A 22,657-nucleotide genomic window follows, 5' to 3' on the forward strand; every position below is an offset into this window, starting at 1 on the left:
GTTTTCACGGCCAGCCGATATACGGTGTCCCTTTCTGCAGGGGAAGGAGTCGGGCCGGGAGCAGTGCACTGAGCTTCCGCCCCCCCCCCCCCTGTTTGCAATGGGAGGGTGGGACGGAGGCGGAGCTAAGTTCCACTCTGTCTCGCCACCTCCCATTGCAAATAGTGGTGAGGGCCAGAGAGAGGGCGGGAGCTCAGGGCGTGAAAACCCGGCCAATATACGGACGTGTGAATAAGCCCCAAGTCTGTAAATAGGCCCCACTGCACTGCTTGCCAGGGCTACCTGCCACCAGGAACTAATATCTTCCTCCTGATAACCAGCAGATCTTATCTATATGGCTGATTTCTACCTTCTCCGTCTCTTAATCCTTGTCACATTAAAATCTTACGAAATGTCATTTTGATGTTTGACAGCAAACCAAATAATAGGAGAATCACATATTTTAGAGTCCCCTATTGTCAGCAATACCACAATTCAAATGAATAGTTAACCATGAAATACATGGATGGTTAGAGGCCAGTAGAGCGAAGGGCCCTGTATGTTAGTAGTTCTCTCTCATCATAGAAAAGAACCCCATCTATGATGTCTATATGCTCTAATAGGACATGTATACTGGGTCTATCTATGTGACAACCTCTTGAGTACTCTATCTCTGATATCTTCATGGTAGGCAATGATTATTTCTACTTTTTAATACTGCAAAATGTATCAATGAGCATTACATTACCACTGTTTTATTATGTCATATTATGACATTTGTTTACAATATAGGTGATTTTTGGGAAGTCCAATGGTCCAGAGTTCCTGGATGAGGTGTGTGCAGCTGTCACATACCACAACAAGTAAGTGGAAGTTGTATTGTACTTGTTATTGTATTGTATTATTGTACTTGTATGGTATTTGCTATATAAAGAGGGATTGAGGCCGCTTTCACACGGATGACAAATAGAGATGAGCTAGTATACTCGCTAAGGACAATTGCTCGATCGAGCATTTTCCTTAGCAAGTATCTTCCCGCTCGGCAGAGAAGGTTCGGCTGCCGGCGCGGATGACAGGTGAATTGCGGAAGTCAGCAGGGGGGAGCGGGGGGAAGAGAGGGAGAGAGAGATCTCCCCTCCGTTCCTCCCCGCCTGCCGCCGGCAGCTGAATCTTTGCTCCCGAGCGGGCAGGTACTCGCTAAGGGTAATGCTCGCTCGAGCAATTGCCCTTAGCGAGTATACTCGCTCATCTCTAATGACAAAATCACACAATTTTCTCGTGATGTGACATTGCTACAAATCACATGTATGTGAAGCCCATGGTTTCCAATGGGTTCCTTCACATTAGCGATGTTTTGTAGGCTGCTACATTGTGAGAGAAAAAAATTGCAGCATGCTCTATACAGGATTTATGATCTTTTGTAGCCCATGTTTCCCTATGGAGCCCTCCTTTGTGTTGTATCACATCGCATAAAAGCGTGGAAGTCTTACTGTTTGTCCCTAAAATAAACCCTAGCTCCATTAAAGAAAAAAAAAAGGTCAACCCCGCCTCCAGGAAGCACTGGCTCTGATTGGTTTTTCGAGCACTGCAGTGATTGGCTGAGCCATGGCGTTCGAGAACCAATCGCAGACATCGCATTGAATGGCTTTGTAGCGCCACATAATCGTAATATCGCCACGAGAAAACGCAGCACTATCGCACAGAACACAGCTGCAATATCGCTGTCACCCGTGTGAAACCTGACTGGCTAAAGAATATAATTATAGGAGAACTTGTCTGTCTCCAAAGCGCCTGTCAAATCATAGAGGTCACTTTTTGTAATCAAAAACTGTGTAGCTGAAACGAGTTTCTGCTCTGTAATGGCATGGGGCTCACAGACGGAGACAGAGGCGGCTCGTTACAGCAACATTAAGCTTTACTACACAGAAATGTTATTTAATTTGCACTCCATAAGGGGGGGGGGGGAATACTTGAACATTACGTGATAACATTACAGATCGTTCTCTTTTCTCCTTAAAGTGACCGCAACTAAATCTGCAGTGAAATCCAAAATATAATTTCCAATATTCAGCATTATATCAGTTTCCACATAGACTTTCGTATTTCCTGAGCAGCAGCAGCAGAGCTTGTGTACACTCGGGCCTTTTACATATGTGCCCAATCTATACCAAATTTGGCAACTCTGACCTAAATGGTTATGATTTACATACATGTCGGGCTCTAATTACAATTTTGGGTACAGGATGCTGCTGGGATTCCATGCCCAGCTTTCTTCTGCCGTAGTCGTGTGGAAGCTTCTCAGGTGCGCACACCTAGTACTCAACAGACACGTGGTGGGTGGTTGGGTTACACAACATCACTGCCAACATTTTGGCATACAGTACATGCATGGACGCCTTTCCTCAAATATACATTTCTCTGACTTGCTTCAGCTTGGACATGCAGCCCACATTTCTTGGAACTAACCATCAGAACACTCGGTACTGCGAGGGAGCCTCGTCTGGAATATTGCTGCGGCTTTATCACAATATCAAGTATAACTCAGAATATGCAGTGCGTCTCACTCTCAGTATATACTCTAGTTCTACACTAGGTGCCTTGCTGGACTAGAACCATCATGATAAACATGTAACAGTAGATTATCTTATTAGAGGGTTCTATAAGCAATTTATTTATCAGAACCCAGTTTATTTCTATGAAAGGCCTTGCACTCAGTATGGCACCATTACAAACACCGTATGGTCACATTAATCCCAACAGGTAGTCCCAGTGAGTCCAAGACCCCTATCCTGGCCAGGAATTTTGCACATTATATAACACTGGGGACAGAGTGCATAAATGATTCCTTTGGACCACTTTTGGCAGTCCGCTGTCGGTCACAGCTCCGGCCCCTGTAGCTCTTCACTTTCATCTTTGCCCGCCTGATGTTTGCCGCACAGACCTTTGTAACACTACTGCCTCATTGATGGAAAATGGCTGAAAGAAAGACTTGCTTTCCTTCCACGTGCTGCTGAGTCTTTGGCCCCGGTGGTTCAGCTGCTTCTTCACCAGTTGTAACAGCCACTACTGCAGGGCTTTTCTTTTTCTGTGCAGCAGTGGCAGTGCAACACTTTTCACAGGCCCTTCTGTCTCTCAGGGCTGCTCTTTATCATGGGGATGTCATGGATGAAGTCTATATCTGGCCCCTCCATAATAGTTACACATGTCATGTCTTCAGTGTGGATGCACTGTGCAAATTGTCCTGCCTCTAGTTATGTGTATTGCACAGCTGCAGCATGTAAGAGGTTAATGTCTATGAATGTCTGGGATATGTCTGGAAAATGTAGCAAACTGTCTTGTCACCTGATGTTGCACTATATATGTGATTGCAAGGTGTGTGCAAGAGAGTTTGAGGTCCAGCTCTTCAGGCCGCTCTTCTGGGTTCCTGAGAGAGTTCCAACCACATGGGCGTACCTTCAACCCTCATGTGGTGAAGAATGGAGGCTGAGGAGAGGTATCCTGATGTCCCCATCCCAGGACCCCTACCTTGAGTGAGAGTGGAAGAAAGGAGCCCGCCGTGCAGTGTTCTGTCTATATGTGAGTGTCAGCTTAGTGTTCTTCTCACCTCCAGTGTGTGTCTGTCCAGGAGCAGAGCCTTACAGTTAACCTAGCCTGTAGGCCCAGTGTGATCATCCTGTGTCCCAGAGTATGAGTATTCTGTCCAGGAGCGGTGTCATATAGATAACTAGGACTATAGGCCCAGTGTTATCCTGAGTTCTCCTCCCTGACCTTGCTTAACTGTTATTCCTGCACTGGTGTGTGAAACCTATGTTTAAAGAAGTAATGTTCCAGTCACGGCCCGCTCCCAGTTATTGAGCTATTCAACTTCCATTATGTGTGGACTCTATTATTTTCTGCCAGACAACCAACAGTATGAAGGAATAGTGGCGTCACGAGTGATAACTTCTTCAGTTCACTACACATCTATACAGGTAACTGCCATCTCAGCGTTGCCTGGAAGAGGTCTAGCGGTGCCTTGGCTGAGGTTGGTAGAGTTTGGTAGAGCCACCGTGACAAGTGCCATCTCTACCCCGCCATCTCCTCAGCATGTGCCTCGTCTCTTGGTTGCTGCAGGGACATGGCCTCTTCAATGGTTGCCCCTTTAACACGGCCACTGCCACTTCAATAAGCTGGCTAACGGAATAGGACTCTGCTCCTGCTGGATCAGTCTCTCTTGAAACTGCTGTGTCATTCTGATTTTTATACTCTTTGGGTCCATATACCTTTTTCCAAGATAGCACCCCCAGCAGAGTCACATGAGGGGGCGGGGCATAGCCTCCTTACTTTATCAGATCTGCTCCCTGTGAGTGGTGTCATCCAGGAGTGGAGCCAAAGGTCCTTAAACACTGAATCAGAGCAGAGCTGAATTAAATCATGTGACCTCCCTGGAAGGTCTTTAAACACATTTAGCATGTTAAGCATGCAAAGATAGGGTCATCCACTTATATGGCCCCCACCAGTCATGAAATGTGCTGCACATGCTTATTCTCACAGAAGAAAGTCTTTTTTTCGGCCTGTTCCCACAATACAAGTGTATGTGTGTACCCAGACTGCTAATACACCGAACATGCCAGTCCACCCACAGCAAATTTCAACAATGGTATTTCTGACTAAGCTTTATAGATAAGATCATTTAATTAACATCGCACGTAGCAAATGTTTTCTATTTTCATAGTGTTTGTATCTCAATTAAAGGCAAGACTTGTCTGAACAAATGATAATTTTTGCAGGATACTTTGAAAATATTTATTCATCTAACAAGGCCAACAAGGTTTTGGAACATTCTGTGTAATTGAGGTGCGGCTGCGGGTTAGGATAAGGTTTAGAATACAAAGGGTTTTGAGGTAAATCCAGTGTAGACAGATAGTGTTTGAACTACAGCTTCATTGCAATAAGGTCTTATATACCTGGTAATGCCTCCATGGTACCACAAATCTGTGTTCTTCTGTGCAAACTCAGGTAGAGTATGGGCCCACAGCAAGGCTTCAGGGCTATATGATAAAGATCCCCAATAAGTAGTGTGCATGAGGCCTAAAGATGCGTCTCACCCCCATCTGCATGTCTCTCTCTCAGGCATTGTAGCCACCATTGTATTAGCATTAGAGATGAGCGAGCGTACTCGCTAAGGCAAACTACTCGAGCGAGTAGTGCCTTATGTGAGTACCTGCCCGCTCGTCTCTAAAGATTCGGGTGCCGGCGGGGGAGAGCGGGGAGTTGCGGGAGTGAGCAGGGGGGAGCGGGGGGAAGAGAGTGAGAGAGAGATCTCTCCCCCCCCCCCCCCCCCTCCCGGCACCCGAATCTTTTTAGGCTAGCGGGCAGGTACTCGCATAAGGCACTACTCGCTCGAGTAGTTTGCCTTAGCGAGTACGCTCACTCATCTCTAATTAGCATATATCTTATCAAAAACTATAGTAGGGTCCCAAAATGAACCAGATTGTGTTTATAAAAGGCTTTTTACAGAAGTGATCCAAAAACCTATACCCCATGAGAATACATGCACCTATACCTACCCTATAAATAAACCCTTTACAGTTTACAGTTCATAATCTAAGCCTAAGAAGTAGGGCTGACGCTGATCTCGAATGGATGCCGTCACACCGGAAAATGACTCCTCAGTGCAGGGCAGCAGCGGTGTGTTTTCTCCTGTCCGAGCGCTGCCTGCTCCCTGCTCATCTCTGTCATGGCCGGTCCCCCACGCACCGTTCCTGCGCATGTGCCGCCGCTGCAGACGATCCTGAGGCTCTCCCGTGGCTCCCTGAGATCCCTGCAGGGCAGAGCTTCCGTGTGCGGCCATCTGCTAACACAGTTTTTAGCACTGCCGCTGTGCTCTCTCTGCTGGTGGCTGCAAGCTGAACATGACATGGGGGACGGGGGGACTTCCTGGTGGCGTCAAGATACACTAATACCCTATGATTGACTATATTGTCTGTTGAGGAATAAGTTGATTCTATTTAAGCAATAGACAATCAGTCCTATATTAGATATATATGATTTTCATTTATGTACTGTGTATAACATTATTGTTTTATACTTCCATTCATCAATTCATTTATTTCATATTTGTTTCCAGGGCCCCTGATTTCTATGACGAAGTTAAAATTAAACTCCCTGCAAAGCTCACAGAAAAGCATCACCTCCTCTTTACATTTTACCATATTAGCTGCCAGCAGAAAGTTGGCACTTCAGCAGAAACTGTCCTTGGATATTCTGTAAGTGAGAATGGCCAGAAAAGCTTCTCCATTTACTCTTGAAATACTGGGTTTGTTACATTTTATTGTTACATGTTGTATACATTCATATGTGTTTCCTCCTTAGTGGTTGCCAATCTTGACGAATGATCGGCTTCAGACTGGACATTACTGCCTCCCTGTGGCAACTGAAAAGCTGCCTGCAAACTACTCGATGCATTCTCCAGAGGTAACCCAAAAATGTTTTCCAGGACAAGGGTCGGGTTTACCGGTTTTATACTAGATGGAGTTTTTAACTATTTCCACAATGTGTACATGTAGTAAGTGTTTATTAGGTTTGATTCACACATACGGTTTTAGATGGAGTTTTTAGAGGCAAAGCCAGGAATGGATACAGAAAGAGGGAATACTATAGAGAGAAGTTTAGAGAAGAGTTTTGGATCAACTCTTGGCTTTGGCCTAAAAACTGTATCAAAACTGCATGTGTGAATCCAACTGTATACAAACTATAGTCCAAAATGGTTTTGTCTAAGCGTGGGGTTCAGAATGGGACTGTTCTGTAGCGCAGCGGCTGGTTGTGATGGATATATAAACTGCTTGTATGGAGCAATAAACCACTATTATATCCACTAATAAAACAGAGTTATTTGCAGCAGGATTGCCCTGTGATCTAAGGCACTAAGACTCCAGTTTCTGAGGTTGTCTTATTTACATATCACATCCTATACGTATATTGAGTAAATGCAGGACATAAGGTTTTGATATACTCCGCTTTCTTTGCTCTTGCATTAGGCTCCCCATTCTAAACTATTTGACTGGAGTATCTTGTATATATGGAAGCTTATTTCTTCAACCTCAGTCATTTGGGATTGTTTGTATTGCCAAAGAGCTCTGAATTGTATGTTTTGTGATCTGCAAACTACAGGAAATGCTCAAACTTAAGACCCATTTACACACAAAGACAATCTTTCAAACGTTTGAAAGATTGACATTTTTAGCGATCGTTTTGCATAAAGTGTTAATGGACACTAATGTCCATTAAAACTTTATCAGCCTCCTTTGCATGTAAAGGGTCTTTGGGGAGCTGTTTGCAGAGCACAGCATGTGCACTGAGCTCTGCACACAGCTCCATTGTTCTTGCATGGGCTGTTTACGGAATACAATGTAATCTCCAGCTCCCATACAGAGCACAGCGTGCGGTCCCTGTTATATCTCTCCGGCTGAGCAATGAATTTTAAGCTCACCTAAAAATCAACATTCAGCTTAAGAGTGGACGATGGCAGCGTTTACACGCAACGATTGTCGCTCATATGCCATCGTTTGAACTAATTTTGAGCAATAATCGTTGCGTGTAAATGGGTCTTTAATATTTCTATTCTCAGTGGGGCAACTGAAAAGGTGTTGAGACATTTGAGGGTATAAACGGTTCCAAGTGGACTGCAGAAGTAACACGTTTCTAAAGCGATTAGCTCTTATTTATATATGACTCTGATCAAATAGTTTTGAGTGTAAAACATCTTTCGTCAATATATTGCAAGTAGAGATGAGCGAGCGTACTCGCTAAGGCAAACTACTCGAGCAAGTAGTGCCTTATGCGAGTACCTGCCCGGTCGTCTGTAAAGATTCGGGTGCCGGCGGGGGAGAGTGGTGAGTTGCGGGAGTGAGCAGGGGGGAGCGGGGGGGGAGAGAGTGAGAGAGAGATCTTCCCCCCATTCCTCCCTGCCGCTCCCCGCTGGCACCTGAATCTTTTGAGACGAGCGGGCAGGTACTCACATAAGGCACTACGCGCTCGAGTTTGCCTTAGCGAGTATGCTCGCTCATCTCTAATTGCAAGTAATCTAAATGTAAGGTTCATTGTGATTCATCCAGCCCTGCGCTATACGACACCCCCATTCTGTCTTTACAGCCACGTCCAGTCTGTATACAAAGGGAAGATAGACAGAGGAGAAGGGAACATAGGCACCACTATGCAATGAAGTCCAATGTCGGCAAACCAACAACTGTGAATGTTCCACAATGGTCCATTTTTTGTGGCTCTGTAATTCCTTGCTGTGTTCAGGTGAGCACAGCATGTGTCGAAAGTATTCTGATGAAATGGACATTTGTGCTGAAAATCTTAACATAGATCTCCGGGCCGAAATGGAAATAGAATTTTTTTTCATAGTAAACATAAACTATATAAAACTGGTATCGCCATAATTCTACTATCCCTTAGAATATAGGAAACTTGTCATTTTTACCGTGTTGTGAATGCTGTAAAAACAAATCCTCTAAAATTGGCACCGTTTAATTTTTTTTTCCATTGTACCCCGCTTAGGAAATTTTAAAAGTTTTTAAGTATATTTTACGGTACATTAAATTGTACCATTAAAAACACAACTTGTCCTAATAAAAATAAGCCCTCATGTGGCTCTAGAAACAGAAAAATGTAAAGCTTATAGCTCTTGGAACTCAGGGACAAAACCTGATAATGAAAAACTAAAAATGACTGTGGAGGGATGGGATTGAGGGAAATACAGTAATGTAGATGACCTTCAAATGAATGGAAAACCACGTAAAGGCCCATTTACATGCAAAGATAATCTTTCAAACGACTGAAAGATTGAAAGATTTTGAGATCTATTTGCATAAAGTGTTAATGGCCATCTTCATTTGCATGTAAAAGCGCTTCCAGGAGCTGTTTGTAGAGCCCAGTTTGTGTTCAATCACACGCCCAGTTGTGCAAACGGCTGTATTGCTCTATTCGCGGCTGCCGGCAGATTACAGATACGTTATCTCTTACTAACTGATTGATGGATTTTACATCCCCCCCTTAAAATCATCGTTCAAGTGAAAACTGCACGATGCCCGTGTTTACATGTAACGATTATTGCTCATTTTTGGTCATTTGAACGTATTTTGAGCAATAATCGTTATGTGTAAATGGGCCTTAACACATCGTCACAGTGAGTTCACCAATGGCTTTCCTCTCTTGTTGATAGATAGGAGTCCAGACCAAATAACCTCATATGCACTAATAGGCCATATTAACCTATAGACCATTTTAGCAAAATCTGTCCCCAGTGACTGTCCAACATAATCTGACCATTGTTTATGGGTTCAACATAGCCACCGTATTGTGTATAGACTTTGAAGATGTACACCAGTCTGCACAGGCCCTGTACTGTACATGTATACACAGATGCTTAGTAACCATCAGGGCCTGTGCAAGATGTGGCCATATGGGGAAGGACGATATCAGTTCAGAGTGTTGTATATTGGTAAGTTTCTTTTTTTTCTACTCATTTCAGTCAAATATGTTGCTAAACTGTCTAAAAACCCAAGTTGGTCATTAGTGCCACTGACTAATTGTGTTGTATAATGACTAATCGAAACTTCATAAATACCAGTACATCATTCAAATGTCTTTATATTGTTTGCATCATTTACAGAAGTTACCGGTACAATGCACGCCTATTAAATGGGTCGAAGGGCACAAGGGCGTATTTAACGTGGAAGTACAGGCCGTATCTTCAGTGCATACTCAGGTACTATGTCTTTGTAATAGGAATGCTTGAGAAAACTATATAGAAAAGGCCACTCGGAGGTTTGGAATCTTCAATGATTTATCACCATTGTGTAGAACTATAGGTTATGCTTACAATTAGATCCTGCAGAGGATATCTTGGGTCTGTAGCTACAGATTGGGGTAACGGGTTCAGTGGTTACCTCCATTGATGTCACTCATATGGGCTGTTCTTTGGATGTCATGCGTGTGTATGATCTGTAGTGTCCCTTCTCTGATACATTATTTTAGCCGTGATAGTTAGAAAAGAAAAAGTGAAGTATTGGCTGTAATTTTCTTATAGACATTATAGCTGTATAGTTGCAAAGTAATGTTTAAATATAAAGGATGAAGAACAGTCACAACAGGAATTGACATAGAACCGCATGAAAAGATCAAAACCCGATCCTCCGGTATTTTTATCTTATTGCCCATCATATTGTTCACAGATTGGCCAGCCCATTGTTGCATGATGTTACAGCGGTACTTATGATTTCGGATGGGACTTTGATAAATATCCTATTTTATATTCCCAGGACAACCACTTGGAGAAATTCCTCACTCTTTGCCATGCTTTGGAAGGTCCTGTGACTTTTCCCATCCGAGTCATGGATCAAAAAATCACAGAAAACTCCTTAGAACACGAACTTAAACTGAGCATAATTCAGTTAAGTTCCTCCAGACTAGAACCATTGGTGCTTTTCCTTCATCTTGTTTTGGACAAACTTTTTCATCTTACTGTTCAACCTATGGTGATCGGAGGGCAAACTGGTAAGAGGACTATTTGTAGAAAATACAATTATGGAACGTAGTTGTTGTGGAGGACTAAATATTAAAGGGGGCTAGTCAGGTCCCTTAACCCCTTGAGTGGCACGCCCGGAAATTTTCCGGGACGAGCTCCACTGCTCATAGCAACATAGCCCGGAAGATTTCCGGGCTATGTATCACTATGGGAGCTGCAGAGCACAATGCCACAAGCTGTGACAGTGTGCTCTGCCTGCACAGACCCACACAGAGCAGTGCAAGGGCTTTGAAAAACCAGCAGAAGATATTGCCGACATGTCGGCAATGTCCTGCTTTGTTTACAGGTTGCCATAGAGACCATCGGCTTGTCAGAAGCAAGCCGATGGTCTCTGTGGCAGGGAGAGCTTGGTGCTTGTCTGTCAGAGGACAGCTAGGTACCAGCTCTTACAGCAGAGATCAGAGAAAACCTCCGATCTCTGCTGTGTTAACCCTTTACATGCTGCAGTCTATGTGACTGCAGCATGTAAAGGGTTGTCACTGCAGCATGTAAAGGGCTGTCACCATCGGACCCCCGGAATGTGATCAGGGGTCCTGATGGGTCCCTGTGGAAGTCCCCTAAAGGGACAAAAAAAAAAAATTTTTTAAATTAAAAAAAAAAAAAAAGGAAAAAAATTATTAAAAAAAACACTTGTTTCCCTTTACTTTGTAAAAAATCAAAAATACAATCACACATGTGGTATCCGTCTGCGTCGTAATGACCCAGAGAAGGAAGTTAATACATTATTTAACCCCTTAATGACATGGCCCCTTTTTTTCTTTTTTCCCCATTTCTTTTTTTCCTCCCCCCTGTTTAAAAAATCACAACTTGTCCCGCAAAAAACAAGCCCTCATATGGCCATGTCAATGGAAAAATGAAAAAGTTATGGCTCTTGAGACGCAACTGCAAAATTAATTGAAATTCAATGATTAGACCATTTTAAAAAACCTGCCCTGGTGGGCACGACAGGGTGGTAGGAAACCTGCCACTCAAGGGGTTAAAGGGGTTGTCCCGCGGCAGCAAGTGGGTCTATACAGTTCTGTATGGCCATATTAATGCACTTTGTAATGTACATTGTGCATTAATTATGAGCCATACAGAAGTTATAAGAAGGTTTTCACTTACCTGCTCTGTTGCTAGCGTCCTCGTTTCCATGGAGCCGACTAATTTTCGCCGTCTAATGGCCAAATTAGCCGCGCTTGCGCAGTCCGGGTCTTCTTCTTTTCTGAATGGGGCTCCGTGTAGCTCCGTGTAGCTCCGCCCCGTCACGTGCCGATTCCAGCCAATCAGGAGGCTGGAATCGGCAATGGACTGCACAGAAGCCCTGCGGTCCACCGAGGGAGAGGATCCCGGTGGCCATCTTCAGCAGGTAAGTAAGAAGTCACCGGAGCGCGGGGATTCAGGTAAGCACTCTCCGGTGTTCTTTTTTAACCCCTCATCGGGGTTGTCTCGCGCCGAACGGGGGGGGGGGTTGAAAAAAAAAAAACCGTTTCGGCGCGGGACAACCCCTTTAAGGTTCTCTGTCTGCAGGCAGCACAGCGATTTCAGCGATCTGTCACTTATGCCAATCTGTTCAGCAGAGACCAACGTGGCTCATTGCTATTCATATATTCATGCTCCCCCTCTCCTGCCACAAATTGACAGGTCTCTTCATATGCCCAGTAATACGGAATGACCTGTCAATCAGCAGGAGGAGAGCGGGGTTAGTGTGAATATATGAATATTAATGAGCCACTTCAGACCTCTTGGGTCTAGCGCTGCACTGTTTTAAAATGTATGTTTTACAATATTGCTGAGCTGGTATAAGTAACAGATCGATGGAATGAGTACATCTGTCATTATACTGCACTGCCTGCAGCTAGAGGTCCATAAAGGGCCTGATAGGTTCCCTTCAACCCTTTCCAATTCAATTTTAGATTCCGGGTTTCCTAAAAGGCTTTCTCTTTTTGCTGTTATACAACGGTGCCATCTGCTGGCTTAAAGGGGTTGTCTCACGCCGAAACGGTTTTTTTTTTTATTCAATAGGCCCCCCGTTCGGCGCGAGACAAACCCAAGGGATGGGTTAAAAAAAAAAAAAAAAAAAAAGTTTATTACTTACCCGAATCCCCGCGCTGCGGCGACTTCTTTCTTCCTTTACCAAGATGGCCGCCGGGATCTTCACCCACGATGCACCGCGGGTCTTCTCCCATGGTGCACCGTGGGCTCTGTGCGGTCCATTGCCGATTCCAGCCTCCTGATTGGCTGGAATCGGCACACGTGACGGGGCGGAGCTACGAGGACCAGCTCTCCGGCACGAGCGGCCCCATTCACCAGGGAGAAGACCGGACTGCGCAAGCGCGTCTAAAAACGCCAGAAGACAGCGAATTTAGATGGATCCATGGTGACGGGGACGCTAGCAACGGAGCAGGTAAGTGAATAACTTCTGTATGGCTCGTAATTTATGCACGATGTATATTACAAAGTGCATTAATATGGCCATACAGAAGTGCTGAACCCCACTTGATTTCACGAGACAACCCCTTTAAGCTAGTGTGTGTGCGCCAGAGAGGCTCCAACAGTGGAGTGGCTGGCAATAGACGGTAAGAATACCCTGTCGGACGTCTTCTTACATTGGAGCTGTACAAACTTCAATCACAACGTAGGAAGACGTCAGTGGATCGGAAAGGGTTAAATAAGTTGTCCCTACTGGACAGCCCCTTCTAAGATTGAAGCTATTCTGCACAGGTCCCTATTCTTTGTACCCCAGTAGTCAACTAGTATTGCCAAGGAGAAGATGCATTTGGCTGGCACGGGGGAAAATGTAGTATTTAAGTTGGATTCATAGAGGCCGTAAGTTTACACCAGAAACAAATTCACTACAAAATCCACATCTGCTACTCCCCCGCTGGCACCCAAATCTTTTCTGACGAGCAGGCAGGTACTCGAAAAGGATAATACTCACTCGAGTATTGTCCCTTAACGAGTATGCTCGCTCATCTCTAATCAAAGCGTCTGAAACAAAATGAGGATTCCCATACTTTATTTTAGCGTAAATATACTACTAATTAAAAAGAAAGCAACTATAAATATTAGAAAAATAATTTTTAATGATTTTAAAGCTAATGATAATTACATTTTAATGAAAAAACTAAGAAAAACAGGGAAAAAAAAGTACAGGAAAAAGATATTAAAAAGTAGCCCTATATGTCATGGGGGAAAAAACGCAGCAAAAATAATTTTGGTAGCTGAAGAAAAAAAATAAGGTAATTAAACCCCCACATGGGTAAAATCCCCCCAAAGTGTCTGGTCCTTAAGGTACAAAACAGCCTGGTCCTTAAGGGGTTAATTCAAGGTGCAGCTTGACAGACCTCGGCTCCTTCTGGTAAAAATACAAAATAACATGTGCCTGCCCAGCTCCAGCCTTACATAACTCGGTCCGAACTACTGACCGGTGGGCTAGTCCTCCCAGCCTAGCGGAATAACAAGTGCAGGGATGAACCCTGTACTCCACAGGTTTTGGGGTTTGTCTCCATGACAGAGGAGCGAGTGCACATTTCCTCTGCCCTTTTACAACCATCCCCTGGGGTTGTCCAGACTGGGTTTACTGTTTGGTTACATTGTGAGTAAACGTACAATTCAGCATGTTTGTAATTAGAGATGAGCAAGCATACTCGCTAAGGACAATTACTCAAGCGAGCATTGTCCTTAGCGAGTACCTGCCCGCTCGGAAGAAAAGGTTCGGGTGCCGGTGGGGGGCGGGGAGCAGTGGGGGAGAGCAGGGGGGAAAGGAGGGGAGATCTCTCTCTCCCTCTCCCCCCCCCCCCCCCACTCCCCCCTGCTCACTCCCGCAACTCACCGCTCCCCTGCACCAGCACCCGAACCATTTCTTCCAAGCGAGCAGGTACTCGCTAAGGACAATGCTCGCTCATCTCTATTTGTAATGTATCCTTATTACCTCCTTCATCATCTTCAATGATCGAACAAAAAGCATCTTTCTACTAGGGTTATAATCGCTTTTGAATATATTATGGTGATTCAAATGACCAAACGTCATTTCTCCAAAAATCCTGACACATTTCAGATTAGGTTCTTTTGAGTTTTTGCGCTATGAAAATAAAGATGCACTTCATACTTGCTGCCAGCAGATGGCAGTACTGATCTATATGTGTAATATAAATGTATCATCTCTTCGCAGCCACCTTTTCCCAATTCACCTTTGAATCAGTGGTTTCCATAGTGAGTAGCCTTCATAACAGTAAAGACCTCAGCAAGGATCAGCATGGAAGGAATTGCTTACTGGCATCCTATGTGTATTACGTATTCCGCCTTCCTGATGTCCAGAAGGACATGTATATAGCAGGTACTGTTTCCCCATCACACCCTCTATCATAATGTCCGTTTTCATCTTTTTCTGCTAAAGGTTACTTTAGTTCCATATTTCTAGAATCTCTGTGTAAGTGGATGATGAGAGTACTGCATATTGTGCTAATGTGCTAGGCACAAAGCAGGTTAGCCGCAGGCACATGGCGTCTCCAAATACATAGCGCGCATTTGTCTACAAGAGGTAACATCATTACTACCACTTATAACACGTTCATTTAAATTCTCATTCTCCTCTACAGTCTATTTCTCGTAATTTATAAACGGCTGGTATCAATCAAATGACACAACAGACTGCCTATCATTTATGTCAAAAGTGCTGTTAATTCTATGGGCCATGTACATATAAAACCAGGGGTCTTAGTACATTACATATAAAGTACAGGAACAATAAATGTGGACTAAATGACCTACAAACTCATATAGAGGGAGAAGGCACCTTGCCACGAGGGCTTACAGTCTACAAGGGCAGGGTAGAAGGTGCTCACGTGTTGCAGCAGGACTACCGTCGGTTGTAGGCTTTTCTCAAGAGTTGGGTTTTCAGGTTCTTTTGAAGCTTTCCAAGGTGGTGGAGAGTCTGATGAGTTCAGGTAGTGCGTTCCAGAGTATAGGTGATGCACATGAGAAATCCTGGAGACGATTGTGTGAAGAGCAGACAAGAGGAAAGCCATGAAGGAGGTCATGAGAGGACTAGAAATTATGTATGGAGGGGTATCGGGGTATTGGGTTAGAGATGTATGGAGGGAACAGGTTGTGGACAGCCTTTTATGAGTTTGATAATATCTTACACTGCTTTCTCTTGAGAGTGGGTAGCCAGTGAAGGCATTGGCAGAGGGAATAGGCAGGGGAGTAACGGGGAGAGGTGAGATTGGCCTGGCAGCAGAGTTGAGGATGGATTGAAGGGGTGCAAGACTGCTAGATGGGAGGCTGCAGAGAAGGATGTGGCAGTAGTCGAAATGGGAGATGATGAGGAAATACACTGGCATTTTTGGTGACTTGGGGTTGAGGTAAGATTGTATTCAAGAGATGTTTTTGAGCTGGAGGCGGCAGAAGGTGGCGAAGGCTTGTACGAGGGGCTGCTGATAAGTCTTTGGCTTTGTGTAGCACCAATGATGAGGAACATCTTGGATGACCAAAAGAGGTTGTTGTTCCAGAGATCGTCGATGCTGCGCACAACCTCATACTTGGGAATCAGTGAATTCAGCTAAAGGAATAGCAGACATCATGGGGATTTCTGGTGAACGTGTTTGTGTCATTATCCATGAACATTTGGACATGAAGAAGCTATCTGCATAGTGGGTCCCTAAATGTTTGACAGCAGATCAGAAAAGCATGCGAGTGAAAACTTCCCGGTCCATTTGTCAGCGTTTCCGGACTGATAAGAACTTCCTGGATCGACTGATCACTGTGCATGAGACCTGGATTTATTTGTATGACCCTGAAACCAAGGAGCAGTCAAAAGAGTGGAGGCACAGTGGTTCTCCTCACCCAAAGAATGTCAGGGTGCAAAAATCAGCCACTAAGGTGATGGCGTCTGTGTTCTGGGATAAAGAGGGCGTGCTGCTAGTGGACTACCTTCAAAATGGTTCCACCATCAATGCAAGGTATTACATTGAACTTTTGGCCCAATTGAAGGCAGCTCTGAAGGCCAATAGGCGCAGCAGGCAGTCCAAAGGAATCTTGTTCCTGCAAGACAACACCTCCGCTCACACTGCACAAGCGACCACGGCAAAACTGGTGGAGCTAGGCTTACAGCTGGTTGACCACCCACCGTATTCACCAGATCTAGCTCCCTCCGACTATCATCTGTTTCCAAACCTGAAGAAACACCTCAAGGGTACCAAATTTCACACCATTTCTGATGCCATGGCTGCTATGGATGACTGGTTTGAGGCACAACCGAAATCCTTCTTTTTGCAAGGCTTACAGAACTTGGAATACCGATGTAAGAAGTGTGTTGGCATCAGTGGAGAGTATGTGGAATAAATGTAAAGTTTCACCTTCCTATCTCGTTTCTTTCTGGGTAAAGCCAAAGACTTATTAGCAGCCCCTCGTATGTGTGGGTCGAAGGACTGGGCAGAATCAAATGTTACATGAAGACAGCAGACTTGTGGGACTGGGGAAAGTATAGAGCCATTGAATGGGATTGATACGTCTGGTGGGATTGTTGAACAAAGGCCCATTTAGACACAACGATTATCGCTTAAAATTCGCTCAAAAGCTGTCTTTTGAGCGATAATTGTTTGGTGTAAATGTTCGCCCATCGTTCAGATTACGTTGACCCGTCGCTCATCGTTGTCTTTCAGTGTGCTGAAAGTCGACTATGAGTCTTATCAGGGATTCCCAGCGGGATACAGCTGATACTATTGTTTCAGCTGTATCCCGCTCCCTGATAATGGGCTGGGTATGAAGAACAGAGGGGTCCAGCTCCATTCTCCATACCTGGCACGGAGCACTCGGCTGTATAACAGCTGGGCTCTCCGTGTAGAAAACATCTGCATCCTCCGCTCACAGCGCTCAGCTGTATAACAGCCAGGCGCTGGAGCGGGGGAACAGCTGTATGCAGAAGACAAGCAGTGACACCCCGCTTGTCTTCTGCAGCCTCCGCTGGCAGCGCAAGGTGATCATTCATCTTTCGCGATCATCTTTCGCTGTAAATGACATAACGATTATCATTGTGTCTAAATCAGCCTTAAAATGAAGGAAAGATGATAAATTTATTTATCTATCTCCTATCTATCTATCTCATATCTATCTATCTCTCTATCTCATATCTATCTATCTCATATCTATCTATCTATCTATCTATCTATCTATCTATCTATCTATCATATATCTATCTATCTATCTATCTATCTCATATCTATCTATCTATCTCTCTCATATCTATCTATCTATCTATCTCATATCTATCATATATCTATCTATCTATCTATCTATCTCATATCTATCTATCTATCTATCTCATATCTATCTAATCTAATCTAATCTATCCATTCATTCAACCAAATAAGTTTTAGAGGCAGGACAAATATAAACATTAGCATTGTGAAAATAAAGCGATTGAGAGTTAGGAGTGAGGGATTGGAGCTGAGTATTTTGGGGATAGGGACACATCCAGTGTAGGGGGTATAGGAGTCCATGGCATATAGTGCACGTCTGTCTATGGCAGGCATTAACATATTGTGCTGCTGTGGACGCTGTGTTTTCCTCTTGGCCCAGCAGGATGTTGAGTTTTTCTTCCTCCTTCATGGAGCTGAAGTCTATCAGAGTGTCTCACAGTTGAGCATCTGGGGCATGGCAGCAGGAAGTGAACTTCATCCTCCATGGACTTCTAGTGGCACTTTTGGCACAGACTGTTCTCCCTGGGCTTGTAGTTCTGTTTGTGGCACCCTGATTCAGTGGTCAGGCTATAGGCGCTCAGTCTGTACCGGCTCAGGATCTGTTGTACTCTGGGGTTTGGTAGTATTTCCAGATATGGGACCAGTTTGTAGTCTTTCCGTAGACCCTGGTATATTGTCAGTTTCTGGGATGTTCTTATGTCTTTCTGTCTTTGCCATAAATGAGAACCCTAGTAAGCATTTTACTACATTTTTATTTTATAGGTGGAAACGTGGTGGACGTACGTTACAACACAGTTGGACGCATCTCTGCTGCTACTGTTGGTTCTAAACTGGCCAAGTCAAGGACAATGAGCACAAGTAATCCAGATATTGCAGGCACACAGAGTGCAGATGAAGAGGTCAAAAGCATCATGTCCTCCAAGGTGAGACTGGCATGTCATGGAGTCAGCATTTTGTAGGCTTGCTAGTTTCTCGCATGACCTCCTTAAAGGTAACCTGTCATGATCGCTGTTGACTGAACAAGCATTTAACTGGCAGCTATCTAATGTTTTTTGAAAGATGAGAGGAAAAAAAGTGGGAGCAGAGCATGTAGATGAGAGTTTGAAAGTCAAGAAACTAATTTTTCGGTTTGGAAATTTTATTTTATTTTCCCCTCTCTCTATTCTACATATGGGAGTGAGAGCAATCGATTCCTGACAAGTCTGAGAGGGTGCAGCGAGTCCACAAAACTTCACACCTTCCCAGGAGAATGTGCAAATACATAGAATAAATGTAGGGAAAAAAGAGGTTACATAGTAACATAGTATGTTGGGCTGAATGAAGACAATGTCCATCTAGTTCAGCCTGTTTTAACATCCCCCGTGTTTGTCCAGAGGAGGGCAAATTTGAGATAAACAACCCCGCTGATCACCTAATGTCTATATCATGAAATATCATAGCACTTTAGAAATACATCTAGTTTCCACTTAAACTCCTTAATGGATTTTGCCATCACCACATCCTCAGGCAGGGAGTTCCACAGTCTCACTGCTCTTACAGTAAAGAACCCCCTTCTATGTTGGTGATGAAACCTGCTTTCTTCTAGATGTAGCGGATGCCCTCTTGTTACCGTCGCAGTCCTGGGTATAAACAGATCATGGGAGAGATCCTTGTATTGTCCCCTCATCAAAGAAGAGTGCTAAAGTGCAATAGTCGCTTGTGTTGGTGGTATAAATTGCTTCTATAGACTGTTTGTTCGACAATCTATTGTATGGGGAGTGGGGTGAATAAATCTCCCCTGATGTTTGTTTTTTGGAAATAGAAAGATTAGGCATGTTAGGCTTCAACTTCTTTGATCCTTTATTTCAAGCTGCTTTAGAATTCTCTCCGGTGTCATCTCCCTGCTCGACTTTCAAATCCCCCCCTGTCAGCACTGTGTAAGTAAGCGCTGTGATTGCATCGAGCGCCGGCCAATCACAGACGGCGCTCGATCCAATCGCAGCGCTTACGCCGGGGGATGACTGAGCCAAGTAGAGAGGACGGCGGGGGATGACAGCGGGGAGAATTCAAGCAGCTTTCCGCACCACCACCGGGAACACAGATATTGAAGCAGCTTTCCGCACCACCACCAGGGACACAGACACCGGCTGGGGGGTGAGTATGGAGGTTTTTTTTTACCCAGTATATACTGGAGTATAGCTAGGCTTATACTCGAGTCAATAAGTTTTACTGTTTTTTTTTGTGGTAAAACTTATTGACTCAGCTTATACTTGGGTCAGCTAATACTCGAGTATATACGGTACATTTTAGCCATGTGCTGCAATTTACTCTTTGGACACAGTTTTTTTCATATAGAGGGATGACTATTATATAAGTATCTCAAGGGCCTTTGCCTAAACTCTCCAGACCTTCTTTATAATTATCACTTTGTTAGTACCTATACATAACGAGAGAGTTGCAGTTTGCAGTCTTTCGCTAAAGAACTTTGTCAAAATAGTAAATGGAAATTAGAGGCTATATACAAAGTTTTCCATTAAGGGACTATGTACAAAGAGCAAAGTCATAGATGGAGATTATGCTTCTTATTTAATCCTTTAATGACCGTCTATATGTCTTTTGACCGTTGCCATTATGGGGGTCTCTTGTGGCGGGGAGAGCGGGTGCTCGGCTATCGGATGAAAGCCGGGTACTTGCTATAATAGAGGGAACCAAAGAGACCTTCGATTCACGCTACTTAAGCCATTACACATTGAGCTCAGTGTGACCATGGCATGTAAAAGGCAGACAGAGGGAGGAGGCTTCCTCTGTCACCCATCGAACCCCCACAATGTGATTGTGGGGTTCCGATGGGTTGCTCTGGCACTAGAGGCTTGACTGTAGCCTCGGGGTCTGCCAAATATGATGACCTGTGAACTTCAGTTTCTGGCTGAGCTTGTAGGCTTTCCAATACACTACTATACTGATGTGTGGTAGTCTACTTGAAGAATGAAAAAGTCACTTTGTGGGACAAAAATAAAATGTATAAAAAAAATTTAAAAAAAATTCAATCACCAAAATTCCACCTTTAATCACACATGAGTATCATTGCGTTTGTAATGACCCAGAGAAAAAAGTTAGTACATTCACCTGCACAGTGCACGCCATGAAAAAAAATACAAAGAACATGGCGAAAATGGCTATTTTCACCTTACAAAAAGTAGAATAGAATGTGAGCAAAACGTCACATGGAACAACAAAGGCTACCAATAAAAAGTATAACTCATCCCGCAAAAAAAATAAAAAAAACCTCACATAACATCGTTGCCAAAAAAAAAAATGTTAGTGGTCTTTGAATGCAGAAAAAATATTTGAGTAAAAAGCAATCAAAATGTTATGAGTTACCAAAAATTGGATAAATGAAGACTAGAGTTCATCTGACAAAAAAAAATGACATAGCTCCATTGATGGCTAAAGCAAATTAAAAAAGGAGGGGGGGGGGGATGTGTTTGTGTACAAAAATAGCAAAACGTTAGAAACTGGGTGTTGCTGGAATCGTGCTGACCCAGGGAATACTGTTATCACATCATTTATTTGGCACACTGAATGCCGTAAAAAGAAAATCCAAAATCTGCATTTTTTCCCCCCAATTTCCCTAAAACTTTTATAAAAGTTATACAATACATTATATGTACCAAAAAATGATACCATTTACTTACTACTTAGCGTGCTGCTCAATGCATTCGGGGGCGGCTTTTAGCACTCACACTTCCATTCCCAGACTCAGTGGGTCACTTACCTTCAGCCCATAAGCTTAACTTATAGGGCCAATAGTAGGTGACAGATTCCCTTTAAATAGACTCTGCCACTGTTGCTAACTAGTGATCGATAGCACTAATAGCACCCACTATTTAACAGCCCCACTTTCTTCAAAATGACCATAACGGAGGGCGGCTGGTGGTACGCCATATCAGTCCTAGTTCCTTGTAGTGACAGTACGTTCTGTGGAGTATTAAAAGAATACGCCTAAACAAGCATGAGACCAATAGAACTATTAGATGCGTACATTATGTGTAAGGAGTACTCATCTGGTAACATTGTCATTTGCCCCAGGTTTCTGGCCGTGGCAGCAATCGAATGTCCTTCTTTATTGAATCCAGTAGTGACCTACATAACACCATGGCCAGCACTAGACCAACTGGTAAAAAGGTATATAAGACACATTATACAGTATATCAGCTAGTATCTGAACTAAAATCTACGCATTCCTTGTTACTGACCTATATCCGTATGCAGGCCTCTACATTTATACTCTGATGTGTATATCTTGCAACTGCTTAGTAACTGCTTAGTGATCCGAGCAGGCTCGGGTGGGCTGCGGGGGTGAGCGAGGGGAAGAGAGAGGGAGAGATCTCTCACTCTTCCACCAGCTCCGCTCCCCCCCGCCCCCATAGCCCACCCGAGCCTTCTCGGATCACTAAGCAGTTACTCGAGAAGAGCAATGCTCGCTCGATTAACTGCCTTACCGAGCAGGCTCGCTCATCCCTACACAGCACCCTTTTCTATTTCAGTAATTCTAACAAATAACCCTTGAAATAAACGGTTTCCTCCAGATACTTACTGCATTTTATATTATATATACTTATTTTATAGGGCACCATATACTAGCACATCCCTCAGTCGGTTATAAACGTACTAATTTTGACTTAAAATGAGTCAAATAGTCTTTGGATCCTTGTAAGAATTATTAGATTGCTGGTAATTGTTACATATGAACAATTCTGAACATAATTAATCATTCACGGATGACTAGTATGTTCTGTGTGTAAATACATAGATAGTGGGTGGGGGGCATAGAATGTTATCAAGGATACCCATAGACCTTGATTCAGCTCTCATCTTTCCGCTTGGCATATTTTTTTTCATTCAACAGCTTTACCTTCTTTTTTTTTTTAGCTTTACCTTCTTT

The 22,657-nt window shown here is 43.8% G+C and overlaps 1 protein-coding gene across 4 annotated transcripts in view; it reads left to right on the top strand.

Moving 5' to 3' along the window:
* Positions 1–22,657, top strand: part of DOCK8 (dedicator of cytokinesis 8) — a 143,572-nt gene that overhangs the window by 75,996 nt on the left and 44,919 nt on the right. The window contains exons 16-24 of one of the 4 annotated variants that reach the window (XM_066604205.1): positions 772–842; positions 6,089–6,227; positions 6,334–6,435; positions 8,113–8,265; positions 9,638–9,733; positions 10,287–10,521; positions 14,706–14,870; positions 18,496–18,656; positions 21,802–21,897. In XM_066604205.1, coding sequence (XP_066460302.1) covers positions 772–842; positions 6,089–6,227; positions 6,334–6,435; positions 8,113–8,265; positions 9,638–9,733; positions 10,287–10,521; positions 14,706–14,870; positions 18,496–18,656; positions 21,802–21,897 — 1,218 coding nt within the window. The remainder of the gene's footprint in view (positions 1–771; positions 843–6,088; positions 6,228–6,333; positions 6,436–8,112; positions 8,266–9,637; positions 9,734–10,286; positions 10,522–14,705; positions 14,871–18,495; positions 18,657–21,801; positions 21,898–22,657) is intronic. The other 3 variants (XM_066604206.1, XM_066604207.1, XM_066604208.1) reach the window with 3 other exon arrangements.

The sequence above is a fragment of the Eleutherodactylus coqui genome, chromosome 5 (assembly GCF_035609145.1).
Source record: "Eleutherodactylus coqui strain aEleCoq1 chromosome 5, aEleCoq1.hap1, whole genome shotgun sequence".
NCBI lineage: Eukaryota > Metazoa > Chordata > Amphibia > Anura > Eleutherodactylidae > Eleutherodactylus > Eleutherodactylus coqui.